Raw genomic sequence first — 21,365 nt, forward strand, 5'->3', positions numbered from 1 at the left:
GGCCCAGAACAGAGCGGCACGTCTTGCTTATCATTGTAGTCAGAGTGTAATGACCAATGCTGGAGATGAGAAGCAGGTATGGGGAGTCAAACATTTAATCAGGAACAGTGTCAGCACATGGGTAAACAAAGACAAACAACAATTAATGCAGAAGCAGGGAACAGAGCGGGGAACCAGACAAATATCGGGAAGGTAATGACAGAGGTGATTGAGTCCAGGTGAATCCAAAAATCTCTGACGCGAGTGACGGGGGAAAGGCAGGTGTGTGTAGTGATGATGGCAGAAGTGTGCTTTGCTGGAGAGCCTGGCACCTTCGAGTGCCAGGGGGTAAGAGTGGGCGCAGGCGTGACACAGAGGGCTGATATAAAGGAGAGACCGACTGCATCACTTCTTTTTATAAGAAACATTGTGTTGAAAATCCCAAATTGTTTGCATCGTCAATCTACAACTGACACACACACGTACCCAACCAGACATGCCACCAGGGGTCTTTTCACAGTCTCCAAACCCAGAACAAATTTGAGAAAGCGTACAGTATTATATTGAGCCATTATCTTATACTGCTCAAATAAACAGCAAACCTGGTTTAAAAAAACAGATAAAGTAACCCTTCACGGCACAACACCTCCCCCTATTTCACCTAGATAGTTTGCGTGTATGTACTGATATGTAGGCTACGTGTGTATTCCAAAATGTTTTTTGTTATGTAGTTCTGTGCTTGAGCTGTTTTTGTCTATTAATATTCTGTATTATATCATGTTACATGTTATGAGTGGAACACAGGAAAAGTAGCTGCTGCTTTTGCAACAGCTAATGGGGATCATAATAAAAATATTAAAAAAATACATACAACAGCTCTTTTCATAAAATATATGTTAGAATTTTCAAACTAGATTTCATTGGGAAGGCAGATAAAACACTTTTTAATCAAAATAAATCCCTTTCGCATGTGAAAACACAGAATCCTACTCATTACTCATAACCGATGTCACTTTTGTTTTGAGCTTACTTCGCCATTGGCCAGAGCGGAGCACCTGGCTCACGCCTGGGACAGAGCCCGGGCTAAATAATCAAATCCCCTCAGTGGTTGATGCCAGTGAAGGTGTTGATTGGCAGAGGCAGGATCTTGCACATGTATTTGTGCAGCCCCGCCTCCCTCTCCTCTCCCACACTGAACTTGGAACTTGTCTGGAGGCAATACCCTGGATCCAAACATGGAGAGATCTCAATGCTGTAGAAGAGTGTTAGTTACTTAGTTATTACAGTGTGAGCCCAGGGAAATTCTCTGTAAAAGACAACTAAATAACTACTGTATAGCATTCATCAATAGTAGAGATGGTAGAGCATCATGGCATTATATTGCTGATGAGTATGATCTCTGACCTTTGCACATGTGTGTATTTCCTGCGACAGTCTTTGTCCAGACAAACAGTGAAGGTCTTATCCTCCAGGATTCTGATTTTAATGTTTTGGGTTCTGATCTCCTGTCAACACAGCATGGTCAAATTAAATATCCTGATAGGTTAGGAGCAAAAATCATTGTGTGATGTTACTCCAAACTGCAGTACTGTATGCCTACCCTTTTTGCATTTATGGGCTCAAATCAAACCTCTACCATTATATATAATTGCCTTAATCAATCATCTACTTTGGAGGTGAGACATGAGGATAAGATCAAGAAACCACATCTGGCAGTGTGTTGCCTGACTGACAGTTTTAGTACTTTCCATATGGTATTACTGGGGTCTCAATGATTTATTATCATTCATTCAGAAATATCCTTACCGTGCAGCATCTGGGATTTGTACTGTCAAAATGGACAGTTAGGGAATCAAGACCTAGGGAAAGTAGGGATGACAAATTGCTGATTTGAGGTAATGAAACCAAGTTGCTATTGAGAACCGCTAGGTAGTTACTGCATGTTTTAATGCAAACCTTCTGTTTCATTGGGTGATATTGCACTGATGACCACTCCACAAGTCATGACTGACATTCCCTGGACAACCTCTTGTTTGCTCAAGGAGACCTGCAGAAAGCATTTGAGACACAGGCACATTTGGTACTGTAGTTAAGACATTATGCCATACAGATTTAAAGGATATCTAGATATTTCCATAGTTACTTTTCATTTAAATGCGTACTACTTGTTCCTAAATTATTACAATGATACTGTGACTACACTAACCAAGCATGAACACATTCACTAACCACTAATCAAATACTCTATAACACAAATAGGGAAGAAAGGCTTCAGAAAGTACCTTAGTGTAATTCATAGAAACCACCGCTCCACAGGGTCCATGTGTCTTCCTTGTTCGTCGCAGACTAGATCTCTCTGCAGTTAAGACATTATGCAATCACCAACAGATTCAGTTACAGGACCATCTAGTTTCTGTCCCTGTCCTGACAACACGGTTCATGCTGCATTCACAGTTGTGACAACAGTACCTTGTTTTAGATTTTCTCTGAGTGTTTTAAACTCCGGGAACTCAGCATCCAGGTGGGACACAAACACCTCGTTCACAGGGCTGCCAGTCTGGCCAGAGACAGAGATCTAAAAACACAACAGGGCAACAAGAACAAGCTCAAATTAGGGAGAAATTGTGTTGTTTTTTTCTTAATGATAACAAGTGGTTAAATTGAGCCGGAGCTACTCGAAGCAGGGCTCTTGCACCTTGGGTCACAGGGAAAGCCAAGCTCCAGCAATTTACAGGTCCAAAGAAGAAGGTAGGATAAAACGTAAAATGATAAAAGAAGGTTAGGATAAAGGCTTGGGTACCCTAGGATGACAGCATCCCTAATCCTAGCTTCATGTCCACATCCTTGTTAAACCCTAACCCTCAACCACAACCCTAACCCTAGCGTCATGTCCACATCCTTGTTAAACCCTAACCCTCAAACACAACCCTAACCCTAGCGTCATGTCCACATCCTTGTTAAACCCTAACCCTCAACCACAACCCTAACCCTAGCGTCATGTCCACATCCTTGTTAAACCCTAACCCTCAACCACAACCCTAACCCTAGCTTCATGTCCACATCCTTGTTAAACCCTAACCCTCAACCACAACCCTAACCCTAGCGTCATGTCCACATCCTTGTTAAACCCTAACCCTCAACCACAACCCTAACCCTAGCTTCATGTCCACATCCTTGTTAAACCCTAACCCTCAAACACAACCCTAACCCTAGCGTCATGTCCACATCCTTGTTAAACCCTAACCCTCAAACACAACCCTAACCCTAGCGTCATGTCCACATCCTTGTTAAACCCTAACCCTCAACCACAACCCTAACCCTAGCGTCATGTCCACATCCTTGTTAAACCCTAACCCTCAACCACAACCCTAACCCTAGCGTCATGTCCACATCCTTGTTAAACCCTAACCCTCAAACACAACCCTAACCCTAGCGTCATGTCCACATCCTTGTTAAACCCTAACCCTCAACCACAACCCTAACCCTAGCGTCATGTCCACATCCTTGTTAAACCCTAACCCTCAAACACAACCCTAACCCTAGCGTCATGTCCACATCCTTGTTAAACCCTAACCCTCAACCACAACCCTAACCCTAGCGTCATGTCCACATCCTTGTTAAACCCTAACCCTCAACCACAACCCTAACCCTAGCTTCATGTCCACATCCTTGTTAAACCCTAACCCTCAACCACAACCCTAACCCTAGCGTCATGTCCACATCCTTGTTAAACCCTAACCCTCAACCACAACCCTAACCCTAGCTTCATGTCCACATCCTTGTTAAACCCTAACCCTCAACCACAACCCTAACCCTAGCGTCATGTCCACATCCTTGTTAAACCCTAACCCTCAACCACAACCCTAACCCTAGCGTCATGTCCACATCCTTGTTAAACCCTAACCCTCAACCACAACCCTAACCCTAGCTTCATGTCCACATCCTTGTTAAACCCTAACCCTCAACCACAACCCTAACCCTAGCGTCATGTCCACATCCTTGTTAAACCCTAAACCTAGCCTCAAACCTAACCATAATGCTAGCTTCATGTCCACATCCCGGTTCAACCCTAAACCTAGCCTCAACCCTAACCATAATGCGAGCTTCATGTCCACATCCCGGTTCAACCCTAAACCTAGCCTCAACGGCAACCCTAAGCCTTGCATCCACATTCTGGTTCAACCCTAACCCTACTAGCCCCAACCACAAACTTAACCCTAGCTCTAGCTGTAACCTAACTTCAACTCCCCCCTTCATTAAGTAGGGCTTTCCAACCTCCAAATTCCCAATTTAACCCCTGATGATAACTGTAATCATTATGTTATACTGGGCTATGAACTCTTCGGTATGAACTATTCATGGGCTGCCATATGTTTGTGTATCATCTTGCTGCTATCACACACGCACACACGTGACTATGACATGTGGATGTATCTCAGGGAGCTGACCTTGACAGAGTAGAGTGTGAAGTGGACAGGCTGTAGGCCACAGCGAAGGTAGTAGGAGAGGACGTCCACAAGGAAGTGGTTGGGTTCTGATGACCTGCTGTGACTGGCCTGCTGCAATGGCACATAGTAGACACAGTATTAGGTCTCACTGTGACATGACTGGATGTCTATTTCTCTCTTAAAACCCCTTTCTATTTAGGTATCCTTGAAACCATTTGATGGATCTTTCTGGACAATCATGATCAGAATGAGATTACTTTATAAAACAATGCATGTATGAGGACTCATTACCGTTCCTGCCAGCTTTGGAATCATGGCTCCCAAACTGTTGATGTTGCTTTCGTACCAGGGATCGACCCTTCCTAAGAACGAGGCTAGAGACAACCTGTCTCCAACTTGTGATGTGTTTTCCTGAAAAAGAGAAAAGACTGGTTCCATAACCTAGCAAATCATAACGGTTACTGTACATGTGCAGCATGAGATGGATGTTTATTTTACATGATTGGTATTATTGGATTTTGGAATGGATTATTGCTCACAGGTGAATTGACGATAGGCTCATCAGTGACAGGGATGTAGTATATCTGTAGGTTCACTCTCTTGGTCAAGATGAGATGTTTTGCCTCCCTTTTTCTGCACACAAAAGCAATGCACATTGTAAAACAGTTCACACACATTTCTAAATGACAGAATTACAGTTTAATTGCAGTGTACAGTAGTCCTCTGTCTCTCAGTTAGTAGAGCATGGTGTTTGCAACGCCAGGATAGTGGGTTCAACTTCCAGCACTACCCATACATAAAAATGTATGCATGCATGACTGTAAGTCACTTTGGATAAAAACTGAATTTCAAATGTATGAGGATGAAACTAGGTATTAAGGGACATTAAGGGACAGTAGAAGTACTTCCTACCGGATGGAGTGATACGCCTTGGCCAGTCTCCCGAGCACCCTGTCGTCTCCCATCACCACTATGCGTGCGGTAAGGTTCCCCTCCTCTTTAGGGAGAGGGGTGCTACAGGTGGGCCCCTTGATGTTTTCCTGTACCAGAGCCATTTTGTCTTCTGGCTTCATTCTCCCTCTGAAACACGGTGACCGTGACCGGGTGAATGGATTCCTCTGTTCCCTCTCCTCCATGTCAGACAGGTCCTTCTCTATTCCGCTATCAACAGACAGGAGGGAAACCCTCTTAGAAACATCCTCCTCTTCCTCCTCCTGGTACATAGAGTTCCGCTCAGAGGTGGAAACGTTGAGGGTGAAGTTCACCAGCTCACTCCCTATAGAAAAATATGAAAGATTCAAGATTGCCACACTATCTATTAGTCTGATTTGACAGAATTTTCAAGTCTTTATAATACCCTAGAAACTAAGGTTCTCTAACGTTGACTCACACAGCTCCTCTTCATTTGTCCAAAGGTGGAAGTGAATCTCTGGCGAGGGCAATGGAGTGTTAGAAAGAGAGCCATGGGCCTTTGGGTCTGAACAGAGAGAGAGTGAACATAACACAATAAACAGTGAATATCCTATTTGTCACAGTCAGCAAATCTCTTTCATTATTCTCCTTTAGCCTTCAGTGGTATACAATAAACACCGTATGCCGGGGTATTTGGAAATGGCCACGGGATGGTTTTTCAATACCGTCAAAACTATTTCTTTGAAGGTTTTCAATACATTTTAATATTTGTAGCTATTCTTGAAGTAAATACCTGCAGTAAACTTGTGCAATACCTTAGGAGATAAAGCAGATGGTGTTCTTCATTTCACCTGTCACACTATTTGACATTATGAAGCTTACTGTAGTTCCCCAGAACAGTTAAGCCAGTCACGTGGTTGTTTGTAAGTAGCACAACGGGTGAAAGAGGGAGCAGGTGAGTCCTGCTGTGTATTGACAAGGGTATTATATTTCACTTTGAAAGGCAACAGTGTTTTTGCTTCAAAAGAGTGAACAGGGGTGTGCAACTATAGTTTTCCTTCACAGAAAATGCATTAGTGTAAGAAAATAGGTGAATTTTTAATCAAATGACAATGGAAGTGCAACACTATTTGGCTGACAGCCACACAACTAAATGAGCTTACTATGAAAAATCAAGGTCTTTTTAAACATATTTCTAATGTTTATCATGTAGCCAGCTACATTTCCTAATGTTTTGATTTAAGTTAATCTAGCATTTTACCTGAGGAATGTAGGCTAAAATGAAAAGTACCAGGTTGTCTGCTGATAGAATGCCCTTTTGTGAATTCTCATCCGAGTGGAGAAGTGCAACTGAAGCACAAAATTAGTCTGATGCCGAGCAGAAATGACATTAAGAAGCATTTTATATCTGCGTTTATAAAACGCATGAAGGTATTTCTCATGCGTTATTTATTTTCTTCGTGAAAAACGCAGAATTCTTCATTAACCCGACCCCTAAGTTTAACTTGCTAGTTATCTAAGTAAGTGGCTGAATTAATAAGGTGACAGGGCATCATATGGTGTTAGCTTTCTGCCATGTTTGAGAAACCTGTACAGCTGCCAATGCTATCGTGATTTCCTTGAGTTTTTTCTCCTCTATGTTCTTGGCTGTCTACTACTCCTTCCCTCTTCTCCGAGCAGAGCAGGCAGGCCCATTGCCCTAGCGATTCCAGACTCCACACAGACACAATGTGTACACATGCTACTCCAGAGCCAGAACTGTTCTTCCTTCAAACAAGCATACATCAAAACTTTGTTCATTTGTACAATGTCTGTCATTCACATTCACTTGTAAAATGTCCAAACTCACGAAAATGACATTCGGTAGCTCCTACCTATATACAGTACTAGTCAAAAGTTTGGACACACCTACTCATTCAAGGGTTTTTCTTTATTTTTTACTATTTTCTACATTGTAGAATAACGGTGAAGACATCAAAACTATGAAATAACACATATGGAATCAGGTAGTAACCAAAGAAGTGTTGAACAAATCAATATATATTTTATATTTGAGATTCTTTGAAGTAGCCACTCTATGTTTAGCACTTGTTGGCTGCTTTTCCTTCACTCTGCGGTCCAACTCATCCCAAACCATCTCAATTGGGTTGAGGTTGGGTGATTGTGGAGGCCATGTCATCTGATACAGCATTCCATCACTCTCCTTCTTGGTCAAATAGGCCTTACACAGCTTGGAGGAGAGTTTGGTCATTGTCCTGTTGAAAAACAAATAATAGTCCCACTAAGTTAAAACCAGATGGGATGGCGTATTGCTGCAGAATGCTGTGGTAGACATGCTGGTTAAGTGTGCCTTGAATTCTAAATTAATCATTGACAGTATCACCAGTAAAGCACCCCCACACCTTCACACCTCCTCCTCCATGCTTCACGGTGTGAACCACACATGCAGAGATCATCTGTTCACCTACTCTGTGTCTCACAAAGACACGTCGGTTGGAAACAAAGCTCTCAAATTAGGACTAATCAGACCAAAGGACAGATTTCCACTGGTCTAATGTCCAATGCTCATGTTTCTTGGCCTGTGTCTGTTACTTGAACTCCGTGAAGCATTTATTTGGGCTTATCCTCCGCAGCAGAGGTAACTCTGGGTCTTCCTTTCCTGTGGCGGTCCTCATGAGAGCCAGTTTCATCATAGCGCTTGATGGTTTTTGCAACTGCACTTGAAGAAACTTTCAAAGTTCTTGACATTTTCCGGATTGACTGACCTTCATGTCTTAAAGTAATTATGGACTGTCTTTTCTCTTTGCTTATTGAGCTGTTCTTGCCTTATTTGGTCTTTTAACAAATAGGGCTAACTTCTGTATACCAAACCTACCTTGTCACAACACAACTGATTGGCTCAAATGCATTAAGAAGGAAAGAAATTCCACAAATGAACTTTTAACAAGGCACACCTGTTAATTGAAATGCATTCCAGGTGACTACCTCATGAAGCTTGTTGAGAGAATGCCAAAAGTGTGCAAAGCTGTCATCAAGGCAAAGGATGGCTACTTTGAAGAATCTCAAATATAAAATACATTGAGATTTGTTTAACACTTTTTTGGTTATTACATGATTCCATATGTGTTATTTCATAGTTCTGAGTCTTTACTACTATTTTACAATGTAGAAAATAGTAAAAAATAAAGAAAAACCCTGGAATAAGCAGGTGTCCAAACTTTTGACTGGTAGTGTATGTATAACTTTATGAGCTGGATTGCCTGTCTTTGCAATTTTTGCGTTTGTTAGCATATTTAGCTAGCAGCCTTCATGGAAATTCACTATGACGTGTTAATTTAGTTAGCATTATGGTAATAGACGCCCAATGGGATTTCTGGTGCCCCCTTGTGTACTAAACCTGTAATACCGTAAGGACGGTATGCCGATAGGAAAATCTGTATACCGCCCAACCCTATCCTCCTTTACACACACCTTGGTTAGCAGAGGTCAGGATGTCACTGTAGATGTGCTGTAGCCTGGTTTTGTGCTGGTCACGGCCTGCCTCGCCGTTCTCTATACTCTGCTCTACAGCTAACACCACCTCCTGGAAGTACTGCTCCACATCTTCTCCTAAATCCTGCGGCACACACACACATGCACGCCCGCAGGCACACACGTGAATTCATTATCCATCTGATGCACACAAATACCAAGATATGAAATCAATTAATCCAAACGTCTCATATCATCACAGCCCATTGACCTCCCTCACCTCCAGAGCTTGAGTCAGTATGGGACCATGACAGGCCTTCCCCAGTCCAGCCTGCAGAGTGTGCAGTAGTACCCGTCTTGCCAGTGTGTCACTTTGGGGGCCGGCCAGCACCAGGTCTGCCCTCACCGCCTGCCAAAGGGACCCTGAGAACACAGCCGGGTCTGCAAACACAAATACCCTACAGTGGACACAGTCAGAGGGGCAGCCAGTCAGCACAGCTATTGTGGATACCGCACAACCTCAGAGTAGCTGACGGGAAAGTCCTCATTTACAAGCATCAGTTTGTGAAAGGGAAAGTGACACCCAAGTTCACACATAAGCTAACAACCCCCCACCCTCACCTTATGAGAAATGACCATGACTAAATTAGTCAGCTGTTGCTGGTGACTACAAACTGACTTCAGTGGGGAGTGTAAAATATCTTCTGATGGCATATGTGTTCGTGGGTGTTTTAAATTCACCTTTCCTGCTGGGGGAAATGTTTGTTCTTTAGGCTCTGCTCAGCAATTACCCTTCTCTGATACAAAGCTCCTGTGGAGGAAGTTATTGTAAGGGAGGGAGCTTTAGCAGAACAAATGGAGTAAGGTAAATAAATGTTGGGAGAACTCTATACTGTATTCATATAATTAAAATGTGCTTCATTACATGCCACTATGTTAAGTGTAAAGTGCTAGTGATGAGTACCTGGTGTGATCTGCTCCATCTTTATGCTTCTCATGTATCTCAGTGCGATAGTACAGTAGGGCTCTGGAAGTGTTAGGAGCCTTTTGAAGCACTCATATACTCTCTGAAACAGGTTACATGGAATGTGGCTAGACTGCTGCCGATACACAGGAATAAAAAGAGCAGCCTTCACAATCAGATACAAACATCAGAGCTGATTGGAAAGTAAAAACAAACATCACAAAGTTTGAATAGGGCATCCAAAGATATAACAAACAAGGAACAATACAATTATTCTAAGCAGGATAAAGATAACCAGGAAATCAACACAAGAAATATGATACGTGGAAATAACACAGTAAACTAGACGTCAGTAATACAGGACAGCTACTCCCTGATGAAGGTTATTTCAGATGAAGGTAGGATAAATGAATCTGACCTGAATAATAACGTAGTTGAGAGTGTGAAGCAATGGAATGACATGCATCTTATAGTCAAGCCTCTCCACCTGAATCAACAAATGAAGGAAGCTTTCATCATCAAACTGACAATTAAAATGGCCAATTGTTCTTCTGAAGACAAAGGGCATGCCATGTGTCATTCTGCAAGAACAGAATACTCTGGTAGTGTCAGACCAACCTTCTCTAGCTCTTTGACCAGAACCCTGACCAGTGAGACACTGTTAGATGGATGGGTCTCCACCTTCTTATGAAGAGTCCACCTCAGCATGCCTTCAGGAAGTCAAACAAGGCTGCTGAATTGACCACATAATGTCCTCAAGTCTATTACATTGTGTAATACTATTAATATTGTATAATAGATAATTATGCCACATACTGATGAATGTGATAATCGTTGACTTTTTATTGTTGTATGCACTGATAATGTACCTTTGTTGCATGAGGAGGCAGCCTGTCTGAGGATGGCCTGGATACTGTTGTACATACTGGCCTCCAGTGCTGACGACATACTGGAAGCTACAATAATATAGTTATTAACATCAAATGTCATATTTAGACAAGATAGCAGCTCTGTTTAAAAACACAGTGGTCCTATGTGTGGGGATTCTTACTACTAGACATCAGTCTACCCACGTAATTAAAAGGGACAAACAACAGTAAAGAGCAAAGTATACATAAATCATTTAAATACTGTATGAGTTCAAAGACTGAGTAAGTGAGCGTTTACCTACTGGAGGGTTCCATGGGGTTGTTTTCTTATTCATCCCAAGAGAATTTGGAGGTCAAACATCACATTTCAGCATCATGGTTCCCACCTAGATAATGGAGCAGAGGTTGATTACACCACATGTACTGTATACAGTGGATTTACAGTACTTTTGGAAAGTATTCAGACCCCTTGACTAAAATTGCACACAGCTAAGACAATGCAGGAGTGGCTTTGGGACAAGTCTCTGAATGTCCTTGAGTGGCCCAGCCAGGGCCCGGACTTGAACACGATTGAACATCTCTGGAAAGACCTGAAAATAGCTGTGAGCTTGAGAGGATCCCAAATACAGATGTGCCAAGCTTGTAACGTCACACCCAAGAAGACATGATGCTGTAATCACTGCCAAAGGTGCTTCAACAAAAATGTTATTTTTTATTTATTTCACCTTTATTTAACCAGGTAAGCTAGTTGAGAACAAGTTCTCATTTACAATTGCGACCTGGCCAAGATAAAGCAAAGCAGTTCGACACATACAACAACACAGAGTTACACATGGAGTAAAACAAACATACAGTCAATAATACAGTAGAAAAATAAGTCTATATACGATGTGAGCAAATGGGGTGAGATAAGGGAGGTAAAGGCAACCAAAAAAATGACTGAGTAAATGGTCTTATGTAAATGTGATATTTCACATTTACAATATATTTGCAAACATAAAAAAACAAAACATTTTTGCTTTGTCATTCTGGGATATTGTGTGTAGATTGATGAGGGAAAAATCGATTTAATCAATTTTAGAATAAGGCTGTAATGTTACAAAATGTGGAAAAAAGTGAAGGGGTCTGAATATTTTCCAAATGCACTCTAAGACAACCAAGGAACAGAAGGTGGGGGGACTTCTCCTCAACTCATAAAAACATGAAGACTTTCTGATAATTCACTTGATAAGAGGCACCTAACCTATCAGACACCAAAGTCGATACAGGGAAAGTTTGGGAGAAATTATATAAACAAATTTTAATTGATGTATTGATGTAATTTACAAACGTACATGAAAACCCTATTACATTCATACAAACTCAAACGGTCTAATGCTGCAGTTCCGCATCAACACAGGGTACAGTACATTTAGCCTCCTCAGCTCACACTTCCCGAGGCCAGAATTAACCTGTTTCCTGTCTACAGAAATGTGTGGGTGTAGAGAGCATTACGACAAGTTATAAACTGAGAAGTACTCTCTGACAAATTGAAAGGCAGAAAGACCAATAATTAAAATATTTATTAACTACACAGATCAGAATGATTTCTGGATTAATGAGAGACTTCCTCTTCTTCTATGACAAATATTTTCAGAACTATTGAGTTCTCTATGCAATTGACACAATGCACATGTGAATGCTGAACGCATGAGAAATTACAATCAATCAGTCCTCCTTCCACCAAATTCCAGATACAAGTTTAGTGTAATTCACTGTCATTGCGCTAGTAATGCTTCCTACTTTCAAAGTAGACTCAAAGTTTGTTTCTTTCAATTCATCCTAGTCTAATTGTATATAATTTAAGTAATTTGTCACTGAAGTGAACTTTCAAAAGTGTAAGCCTAGCGTGAAAAACTCCCTTGGGAACCCAGTTGACTGGCTCAGCATAAGCTTACATATAAACTATTGCTGACCTAGGCTATTTACAAAAAACTTGTCATAAGCAACAGTGACATTGATATCAATGTGCAGGTATCTATGACTGAGATCATTAAAAGTAACATATATGTATTAGAGTTCTAGATGTAAAAACAGCAAACTCTACATTGCAGCAAACACTATAACAACACTATCGCAAAAGTCTGCTTTACAGGTGCAAATACACTATTACAGTATAGCCTATAATACAATGATACAGTAGCAATCCTACAGAGACGCACCTGCCTTGCATGTTGTCACTGTACGCTGACACTGGATGTGGACGAATTGACTGATGAACAGCAGCAGCTACACGGTACAGCGTTGTTTTCGTAGATGGACGTTTGGTAAAAAAGACAATTCACTATCCACATTCTATCAAGTAGCCCCTCTAGTTACGTGGGTCGCACGTCAGCCCTCCTGGCTAATCGAGTAAACTACAGACACTTAAACAATATATTTGGCCACACCTTCTTTGTAATATGTAGGAAGGTTGACGCGCGGCACAATGTTCACTTCCTTTATGTTATTGCTTAGCTGAAATAAATTAAACAGCATGGAATCCTGTTAAATATGATTTATTTATTTAAATATATGTATTTATTCAAGTTGTACACTTGTCAATGAGGACTGAGGAGTCTACAGGGCCATTCATAGTTGAAAAATTAAATGTTGACACTATAGCATAGAGAACATTTCAATTAATGAATCTTCAGACATGATAAGAAATGTACAGTGCACTGCTAGCAATGCCCATGGAAGCCCATGAGGACTGAACAATATCTTGAGTGAAACACATTTTCTCACAGCACCACAACAGTAAAATCCCCTTCGTCTAGTCTAGACATCCTCACACAAGTACAATGCATCACAAGGCATCCACTCAAGGTTGTCAAAAAATAAAACAGGAGAAAAGATAATGCAGCCAAAATATTTTTGACTGAGTTGACTATTACAGTACACAGAACACCAGATGAGCAAAACAATACAACGTCCTCTGCAGCTCAGTTGGTAGAGCAGGGCACTACACCAGGGTACTGGGTTTGATTACCAGGACCATACATAAAATGTACAGTTGAAGTCAGAAGTTTGCATACACTTAGGTTGGAGTCATTAAAACTTGTTTTCCAGCCACTCCAGAAATTTCTTGTTAACAAACTATAGTTTTGGAAAGTTGGTTAGGACATATACTTTCTGCATGACACAAGTCATTTTGCCAGCAATTGTTTACAGATTATTTCACTTATAATTCATTGTGTCACAATTCCAGTGGGTCAGAAGTTTACATACACTAAGTTTACTGTGCCTTTAAACAGCTTGGAACATTACAGAACATTATGTAATGGCTTTAGAAGCTTCTGATAGGCTAATTGACATCATTTGAGTCAATTGGAGGTGTACATGTGGATGTATTTCAAGGCCTACCTTCAAATTCAGTACCTCTTTGCTTGACATCATGGGAAAATCAAAAGAAATCAGTCAGAATAAAAAAATTGTAGACCTCCACAAGTCTGGTTCATCCTTGGGAGCAATTTCTAAATGCCTGAAGGTACCATGTTCATCTGTACAAACAATAGTACGCAAGTATAAACACCATGGGACCATGCAGCCATTATACCGCTCAGGAAGGAGACACGTTCTGTCTCCTAGAGATGAACGTACTTTGGTGCGAAAAGTGCAAATCAATTCCAGAACAACAACAAAGGACCTTGTGAAGATGCTGGAGGAAACAGGTACAAAGTATCTATATCAACAGTAAAACGAGTCCTACATTTACATAACCTGAAAGGCCACTCAGCAAGGAAGAAGCCACTGCTCCAAAACCGCCATAAAAAAAAAAGCCAGACTACGGTTTGCAACTGCACATGGGGTCAAAGATCGTACTTTTTGGAGAAATGTCCTCTGGCCTGATGAAACAAAAATAGAATGGTTTGGCCATGATGACCATTGTTATGTTTGGAGGGAAAAGGGGAGGCTTGCAAGCTAAAGAACACCATCCCAACCGTGAAGCATGGGGGTGGCAGCATCATGTTGAGGGGGTGCTTGCTGCAGGAGGCACTGGTGCACTTCACAAAATACATGGCCTCATGAGGAAGGAAAATTAGGTGGATATATTGAAACAACATCTCAAGATATCAGTCAGGAAGTTAAAGCCTGGTCGCAAATGGGTCTTCCAAATGGACAATGACCTTAAACATACTTCCAAAGCTGTGGTAAAACGGCTTAAGGACAACAATGTCAAGGTATTGGAGTGGCCATCACAAAGCCCTGACCTCAATCCTATAGAACATGTGTGGGCAGAACTGAAAAAGCATGTGCGAGCAAGGAGGCCTACAAACCTGACTCAGTTACACCAGCTCTGTCAGGAGGAATGGGCCAAAATTCACCCAGCTTATTGTGGGAAGCTTGTGGAAGGTTACCCAAAACATTTGACCCAAGTTAAACAATTTAAAGGCAATGCTACCAAATACTACTTGAGTGTATGTAAACTTTTGACCCACTGGGAATGTGATGAAAGAAATAAAAGCTGAAATAAGGCATTCTCTCTACTATTATTCTGACTTTTCACATTCTTAAAATAAAGTGGTGATCCTAACTGACCTAAAACAGGGCATTTTTACTGGGATTAAATGTCAGGAATTTTGAAAAACTGAGTTGAAATGTATTTGGCTAAGATGTATGTCAATTTCCAACTTCAACTGTATGTACACATGACTGTATCTTGCTTTGGATAAAAGCTTCATGCTAAATGGAATACATTATTATTAGGACATGTGGGTGTTTATGTCTGAGTGGTTTAGGAGAGAAAGTAGCCTAGTCCAGTGTTTTATGACGGTTGAGAGCCACAGGAGGTGATGGGCAGGCAGAGCAGGGAGCAGAAGGAGGTGATGGGCAGGCAGAGCAGGGAGCAGAAGGAGGTGATGGGCAGGCAGAGCAGGGGGCAGAAGGAGGTGATGGGCAGGCAGAGCAGGGAGCAGAAGGAGGGGTGCAGCGGCTGGACCTGAGCAGGCCGGCTCCTGTGAGACCTCCAGTCAGAACCGCTGCCTGGTTTACAGCACAACGACACCTCACACCTGCACAACAACAGAATAATTATTGGGTCAGCAACATGTCAAGTAAAATAATTCTGTAATATACTGTATATTGGCAGCACATGATTAGGCCTGTGGTTGGTTTAATTGATACTGTACCTGATGACACTTTGGATGATCTTCTTCTCATCCTGGTCTAGACACACAGGGAAGGTGGTCCCACTGCCACCCCTCACCTGGACCTTGTCCACCTTCACCTCTGACCTGGAGATCTACTGAGGGGAGAGGTCAAGGATGAGAGGGATACGAGTTAGTCAAGGTAAGCCAATACACATGTTTTTTCAATTTCCATGATCTGTGCTGTTAGGACAATTCTCAGCAAGAAAAGAGTCAAATTAAGATCCTACATCTGTAAGTTCATGCAATTCTACAAATTGTGCCATGTGGTGGAGAGACAAATGTGCAGTTTTAGATATAATTTCCTGTAATTCTACACATTTCCCCATAGGGTGGAGAAATATTTGTCATTTTTTAAAGATAATTTCCTGCATTTCTACACATTTTGCCATGAAATATGATATCTGAGTTCGAGTGACTAACGATATCAATTTGTTAGTAGTGGTGGGTGGTATATGGGGCTTGGTGACAAAACGGATGGCACTGCGATAGATTGCATCCAGTTTGCTGAGTAGAGTGTTGGGAGGCTATTTTGTAAATGACATCGCTGAAGTCGAGGATCGGTAGGATAGTCAGTTTTACGAGGGTATGTTTGGCAACGTGAGTGAAGGAGGCTTTATTGCAAAATAGGAAGCCGATTCTAGATTTAATTTTGGATTGGAGATGCTTAATATGAGTCTGGAAGGAGAGTTTATAGTCTAGCCAGACACCTCGGTATTTGTAGTTGTCCACATATGCTAAGTCAGAACCAATGGGGGCCCCTGAGTAAAGGGTCGGAATTCGACCATGATTACTACAAGTTTAGATGATGGCTATACTAATTTATCAATCAAATTGAGTGACTGATATACAGTACCAAGAGAAATAGCTGATGCACAACCAAATTTCGGTATTGCACCTTGTGTATTCTAAGTTTGGACACACCTAGTCATTCCAGGGTTCGATGATGTGTTATTTCATAGTTGTGATGTCTTCACTATTATTCTACAATGTATGAAATAGTAAAAGTTAAGAAAAACCTTTGAATGTGTAGGTGTGTCAACCTTTGACTGGTACTACATCTCAACACTGTATTCAGATACACTGTGAAACATTGTAGGATACAAGGAAATTCAATACAGGCACATCTGTCTACACCAGTAAATGGATGATTGAGTCCACATGACTGATGTTTTTCAGACATACAGACAGGGTGGAGGGCACAGACAAGCTGGAGGTCAGGGAGTAGCTGGAGAACATAGTCTGGAGCAGGTGGACACAGTGGAGATCCGGTGGTCTGTGTCTCGGTTCTTTATTGTTTCCTCCTCTGTTTCCTCTTCCTCCTCTCCCTTGTCTCTGTAAAGGTTAAAGACTGGGAGCCGGTCCAGCTCACTCTGAAGAATGTCTTTTAAAATGTCTGAACGAATACACAGAATTACATAATTGACAATCCACAGACAAAGGCTATACAGATTTTACAGTATGGGTTTGAAATTTACTGTCTTGGATATGGAGAAAGAAGCAACTTGAAAAGCTCATTACCTAAGTTGTCCTTATCCCAGGAGTACATGTGACATTTGGCTAAGGGCAGCGTCAGTGTATGGACATTTCCCAATAATAAGAGAAACAACCAAGACTAAATCAGATCAAGTAGGATCAAGCATTGTATGTGCCACTGAGTTTCTCATTACTCAACATTTGACTTCCTCATCCGTCTCTAATCATCTCCAGTCAGTCCTGTTTGCCCAAAGTTGACCAGCTTATCTGTTCCAGGAACCCCTCAGATGGTGAGATTATGATGACGCATGTAGTAAAATTCTCTCACCAGGGCCTGTATGGCAGTCTGGAGGGGGTATGCAAATTCTCTCCACCAGCCCCTTCAGGCTCTGCAATGCACTCTCTCTGGCTGCGTCTGGGTCCCGTGTAGAGGCTGCTGTCTCCAGGGCCTCTGTTACTGCAGTCACAAGCTGCTCCAGATGAAGCAGGTACGGTGAGTCAAATATTTAATAAGGAACAGACATGGAACGAGACAGGAACAGCATCAGCAAACGAGTAACATGGAAAAAAATAAAATGAATGCAGCAGCAGGGAACAGAGCAGGGGAACGGATAAATATAGGGGAGGTAATAAACAGGTGAGTCCAATATCGCTGATGCGCGTGAAGAGGAAAGGCAGGTGTGCATAATAGATGGCAGGAGTGGGTGATGCAGGGCAGCCTGGCATCCTCAAGCGCCAAGGGTGGGAAGAGCGGGAGCAGACGTGACACTGTGAACACATCATTTAGGAATCACATATAATAGGACATACCTGCAGTGCATGATGCAGTATCTGGAGGGGGTACTTGGTCCCCAGGGCAGAAGGCATGTTTGATCAGGGTGATGGAGGTGTCCCTCTGGGAGTGACAGACACCACTCAGCTGCTCAGAGACAGACATGAGCTCGGGAGGGACATCCTCACCTAGGCTCATTAACAATACCGTCCTAATACAGTGACACACACATTATGAACACACACATACATTATGAGCACACACATACATTATGAACACACACATACATACATTATGAACACACACATACATTATGAACACACACACACAACAAAGAGGAGAACAGTGGTTTGTGTTTAAATGTTTCAAGTTGGAGCAATGTTGAATGATTTAATCACGGATGGTCTGTGTTGACATACATAGTTTTGGAGTGATTGGTGGTGGTGGTCAAGCCCTGTTCTCTCACTAGTCTTTGAAATTAGATACCTGGTGGAAATACAGTATAAGTGATGGCGTTACCTTTTGTATTGTTTAAACCAGGGCTCTCCAACCCTGTCCCTGGAGAACTACCCTCCTGTAGGTTTTTGATCCAACTCCAGTAACTATCCTGATTCAGTTTATCAACCAGCTGATTATTATAATCAGGTGTGCTAGATTAGGGTTGGAGTGAAAACCTACAGGATGGTAGTGTTGGAGATCCCTGGTTTAAACAATAGTGCCTCCATGTGGAAGAAAATGGAACTTGAATCAGGACAGTGACAAGTGACAGATGAAATGAGACCCAGACCAACAGGAAGGCTGTATAGTCTAGGGTTCAATTACCTGGCACCCTGAGCTCCTGCTGGATGAGGGAGAGCAGGTGTCGGCTGGCGCTGCAGCAGGGCTCAGGCCAGGACAGGAAACAGTGGAACACCTCACAGGCATCCTGCAGCACCCCAGAGTCAGAGGAGAAGTGAGGGGTCTGAAACAGAGGAGAGATACTTACTGGATCATCTGAGAACTACGGTACATTGGACTGGACTGAGTCTGTCCTCACGTGGGTTTCTGGTCATGGTTGGTGGTGAGGATGAGTTTCCGTGGTGTGGCGGTCTACTGTATCTGGGCTCACCTGCAGAAGAGTGGAAGAGAACAGGAGAGCCAGTGGGACCACCACCTCATCCTGGGACTGTTCAAGAACCTACAGAATATAGAATTACATTACAGCTACATTACAGCTACATTACAGCTACAGTAAATTACACAGATGTAGAACAGTTCATTACATGGAGAGCCATACCTCCCGTGTTTTCCTCAGAATCTGCTGCAGCTTGATGATGAAGTTTCGTGGATCTCTCTTCACTAGTTCCTCTAAACTACAGCGGTTTATACACAGGTCAGCTAAACACACAGACAAACACACGATGTAGGACAAATATACTTTCTTACTTCCCCTTTCAGTAGGAATGGTGGTCGAATCCAAACAATCACACTGTGTACATAAAATTGACACGGTGCTGTCCATATTTAATACCAGTTTATTTAAGGGGTTGTGTACAAATGTAAAGTACTTATATCACATTACAAACTGGGTGGTTCCAGCCCTGAATGCTGATTGGCTGACAGCCGTGGTATATGAGATCGTATACCATGGGTATGACAAAACACTTACATTTACTGCTCTAATTACATTGATAACCAGTTTATAATAGCAATAAGGCACCTCGGGGGTTTGTGGTATATGGCCAATATACCACAGCTAATGGTTGTATCCAGGCCCTCCGTGATGTGTCGTACGTAAGAACAGCCGTTGGCCATGTATAGTGGCTTGCAAAGGTATTCACCCCCCTTGGCATTTTTCCTATTTTGTTGCCTTACAACCTGGAATTAAAATAGATTTGGGGGGATTTGTATCATTTGATTTACACAAACATGCCTGCCACGTTGAAGATGCAAAATATTTTCTCTTGTGAAACAAACAAGAAATAAAACTAAAAAATTAAAACTTGAGCGTGCATAACTATTCACCCCCCAAAGTCAATACTTTGTAGAGCCACCTTTTGCAGAAATTACAGCTGCAAGTCTCTTGAGGTATGTCTCTATAAGCTTGACACATCTAACCACTGAGATATTTGCTCATTCTTCAAGGCAAAACTGTTCCAGCTCCTTTAAGTTGGATGGGTTCCTGCTGGTGTTCAGCAATCTTTAAGTCATACCACAGATTCTCAATTGGATTGCGGTCTGGGCTTTGATTAGGCCATTCCAAGACATTTAAATGTTTCCCCTTAAACAACGAGTGTTGCTTTAGCAGTATGCTTAGGGTCTCAAATCTCTGGAAGACTGAAACAGGTTTCCCTCAAGAATTTCCCTGTATTTAGCACCATCCATCATTCCTTCAATTCTGACCAGTTTCCCAGTCCCTGCCGATAAAAAACATCACCACAGCATGATGCTGCCACCACGCTTCACTGTGGGGATGATTTTCTCAGGGTGATGAGAGGTGTTGGGTTTTTGCCAGACATAGTGTTTTCCTTGATGGCCAAAAAGCTCAATTTTAGTCTCATCTGACCAGAGTACCTTCTTCCATATGTTTGGGGAGTCTCCCACATGCCTTTTGGCGAACACCAAACATGTTTGCTTATTCTTTTCTTTAAGCAATGGCTTTTTTCTGGTCACTCTTCCGTAAAGCCCAGCTCTGTGGAGTGTACGGCTTAAAGTGGTCCTATGGACAGATAATCCAATCTCCGTTGTGGAGCGTTTGCAGCTTTTTCAGGGTTATATTTTGTCTCTTTGTTGCCTCTCTGATTAATGCCCTCCTTGCCTGCTCTATGAGTTTTGGTGGGTGGCCCTCTCTTGGCAGGCTTGTTGTAGTGCCATATTCTTTCAATTGTTTTTAAATTGGATTTAATGGTGCTCCTTAGGAAGTTCAAAGTTTCTGATATTGTTTTATAACCCAACCCTGATCTGTACTTCTCCACAACTTTGTTCCTGACCTGTTTGGATAGCTCCTTGATCTTCATGGTGCTGCTTGCCTGGTGTTGCCCCTTGCTTAATGGTGTTGCAGACTCTGGGGCCTTTCAGAACAGGTGTATATATACTGAGATCATGTGACAGATCATGTGACACTTAGATTGCACACAGGTGGACTTTATTTAACTAATTATGTGACTTCTGCAGTTAATTGGTTGTACCAGATCTTATTTTCGGGCTACTTAGCAAAGGGGTTGAACACATATGCACAAACCACTTTTCCATTTTAATTATATATATTTTTATTTATTTCACTTCACCAATTTGGACTATTTTGTGTATGTCCATTGCATGAAATCC

At 42.0% G+C, this 21,365-nt stretch overlaps 1 protein-coding gene and 1 long non-coding RNA gene across 9 annotated transcripts; both read right to left on the bottom strand.

The window, feature by feature from the left end:
- Positions 1–77: 77 nt before the first annotated feature.
- On the bottom strand, positions 78–13,034 carry pik3r6b (phosphoinositide-3-kinase, regulatory subunit 6b). Of its 8 annotated transcripts, none has more exons than XM_064986573.1 (20): positions 12,849–13,034; positions 10,946–11,029; positions 10,644–10,730; positions 10,393–10,484; positions 10,193–10,261; positions 9,775–9,910; positions 9,552–9,621; positions 9,091–9,268; positions 8,811–8,955; positions 5,818–5,904; positions 5,340–5,703; positions 4,967–5,060; positions 4,719–4,838; positions 4,428–4,538; positions 2,449–2,554; positions 2,262–2,335; positions 1,936–2,026; positions 1,786–1,838; positions 1,384–1,484; positions 78–1,231 (listed from the first exon to the last, which is right to left on the bottom strand). In XM_064986573.1, the coding sequence occupies exons 2-20, from the start codon at positions 10,956–10,958 to the stop codon at positions 1,081–1,083; spliced, it is 2,142 nt and encodes a 713-aa protein (XP_064842645.1). In that variant the 5' UTR covers positions 10,959–11,029; positions 12,849–13,034; the 3' UTR covers positions 78–1,080. The 8 variants fall into 8 exon arrangements, with proteins under 8 accessions (XP_064842645.1, XP_064842641.1, XP_064842644.1 ...); XM_064986569.1 differs by having other exon boundaries at positions 10,942–11,029; XM_064986572.1 differs by having other exon boundaries at positions 12,845–13,034.
- A 3,393-nt stretch (positions 13,035–16,427) lies between these two features.
- LOC135553734 (uncharacterized) lies at positions 16,428–19,404 on the bottom strand. Its single transcript, XR_010457627.1, has 4 exons — positions 19,336–19,404; positions 19,168–19,236; positions 18,098–19,020; positions 16,428–17,757 (listed from the first exon to the last, which is right to left on the bottom strand). It is a non-coding gene; the product is annotated as an uncharacterized LOC135553734 (long non-coding RNA).
- Positions 19,405–21,365: the final 1,961 nt, after the last annotated feature.

This window comes from Oncorhynchus masou, chromosome 14 (genome assembly GCF_036934945.1).
Source record: "Oncorhynchus masou masou isolate Uvic2021 chromosome 14, UVic_Omas_1.1, whole genome shotgun sequence".
NCBI classification, from domain to species: Eukaryota; Metazoa; Chordata; class Actinopteri; order Salmoniformes; family Salmonidae; genus Oncorhynchus; species Oncorhynchus masou.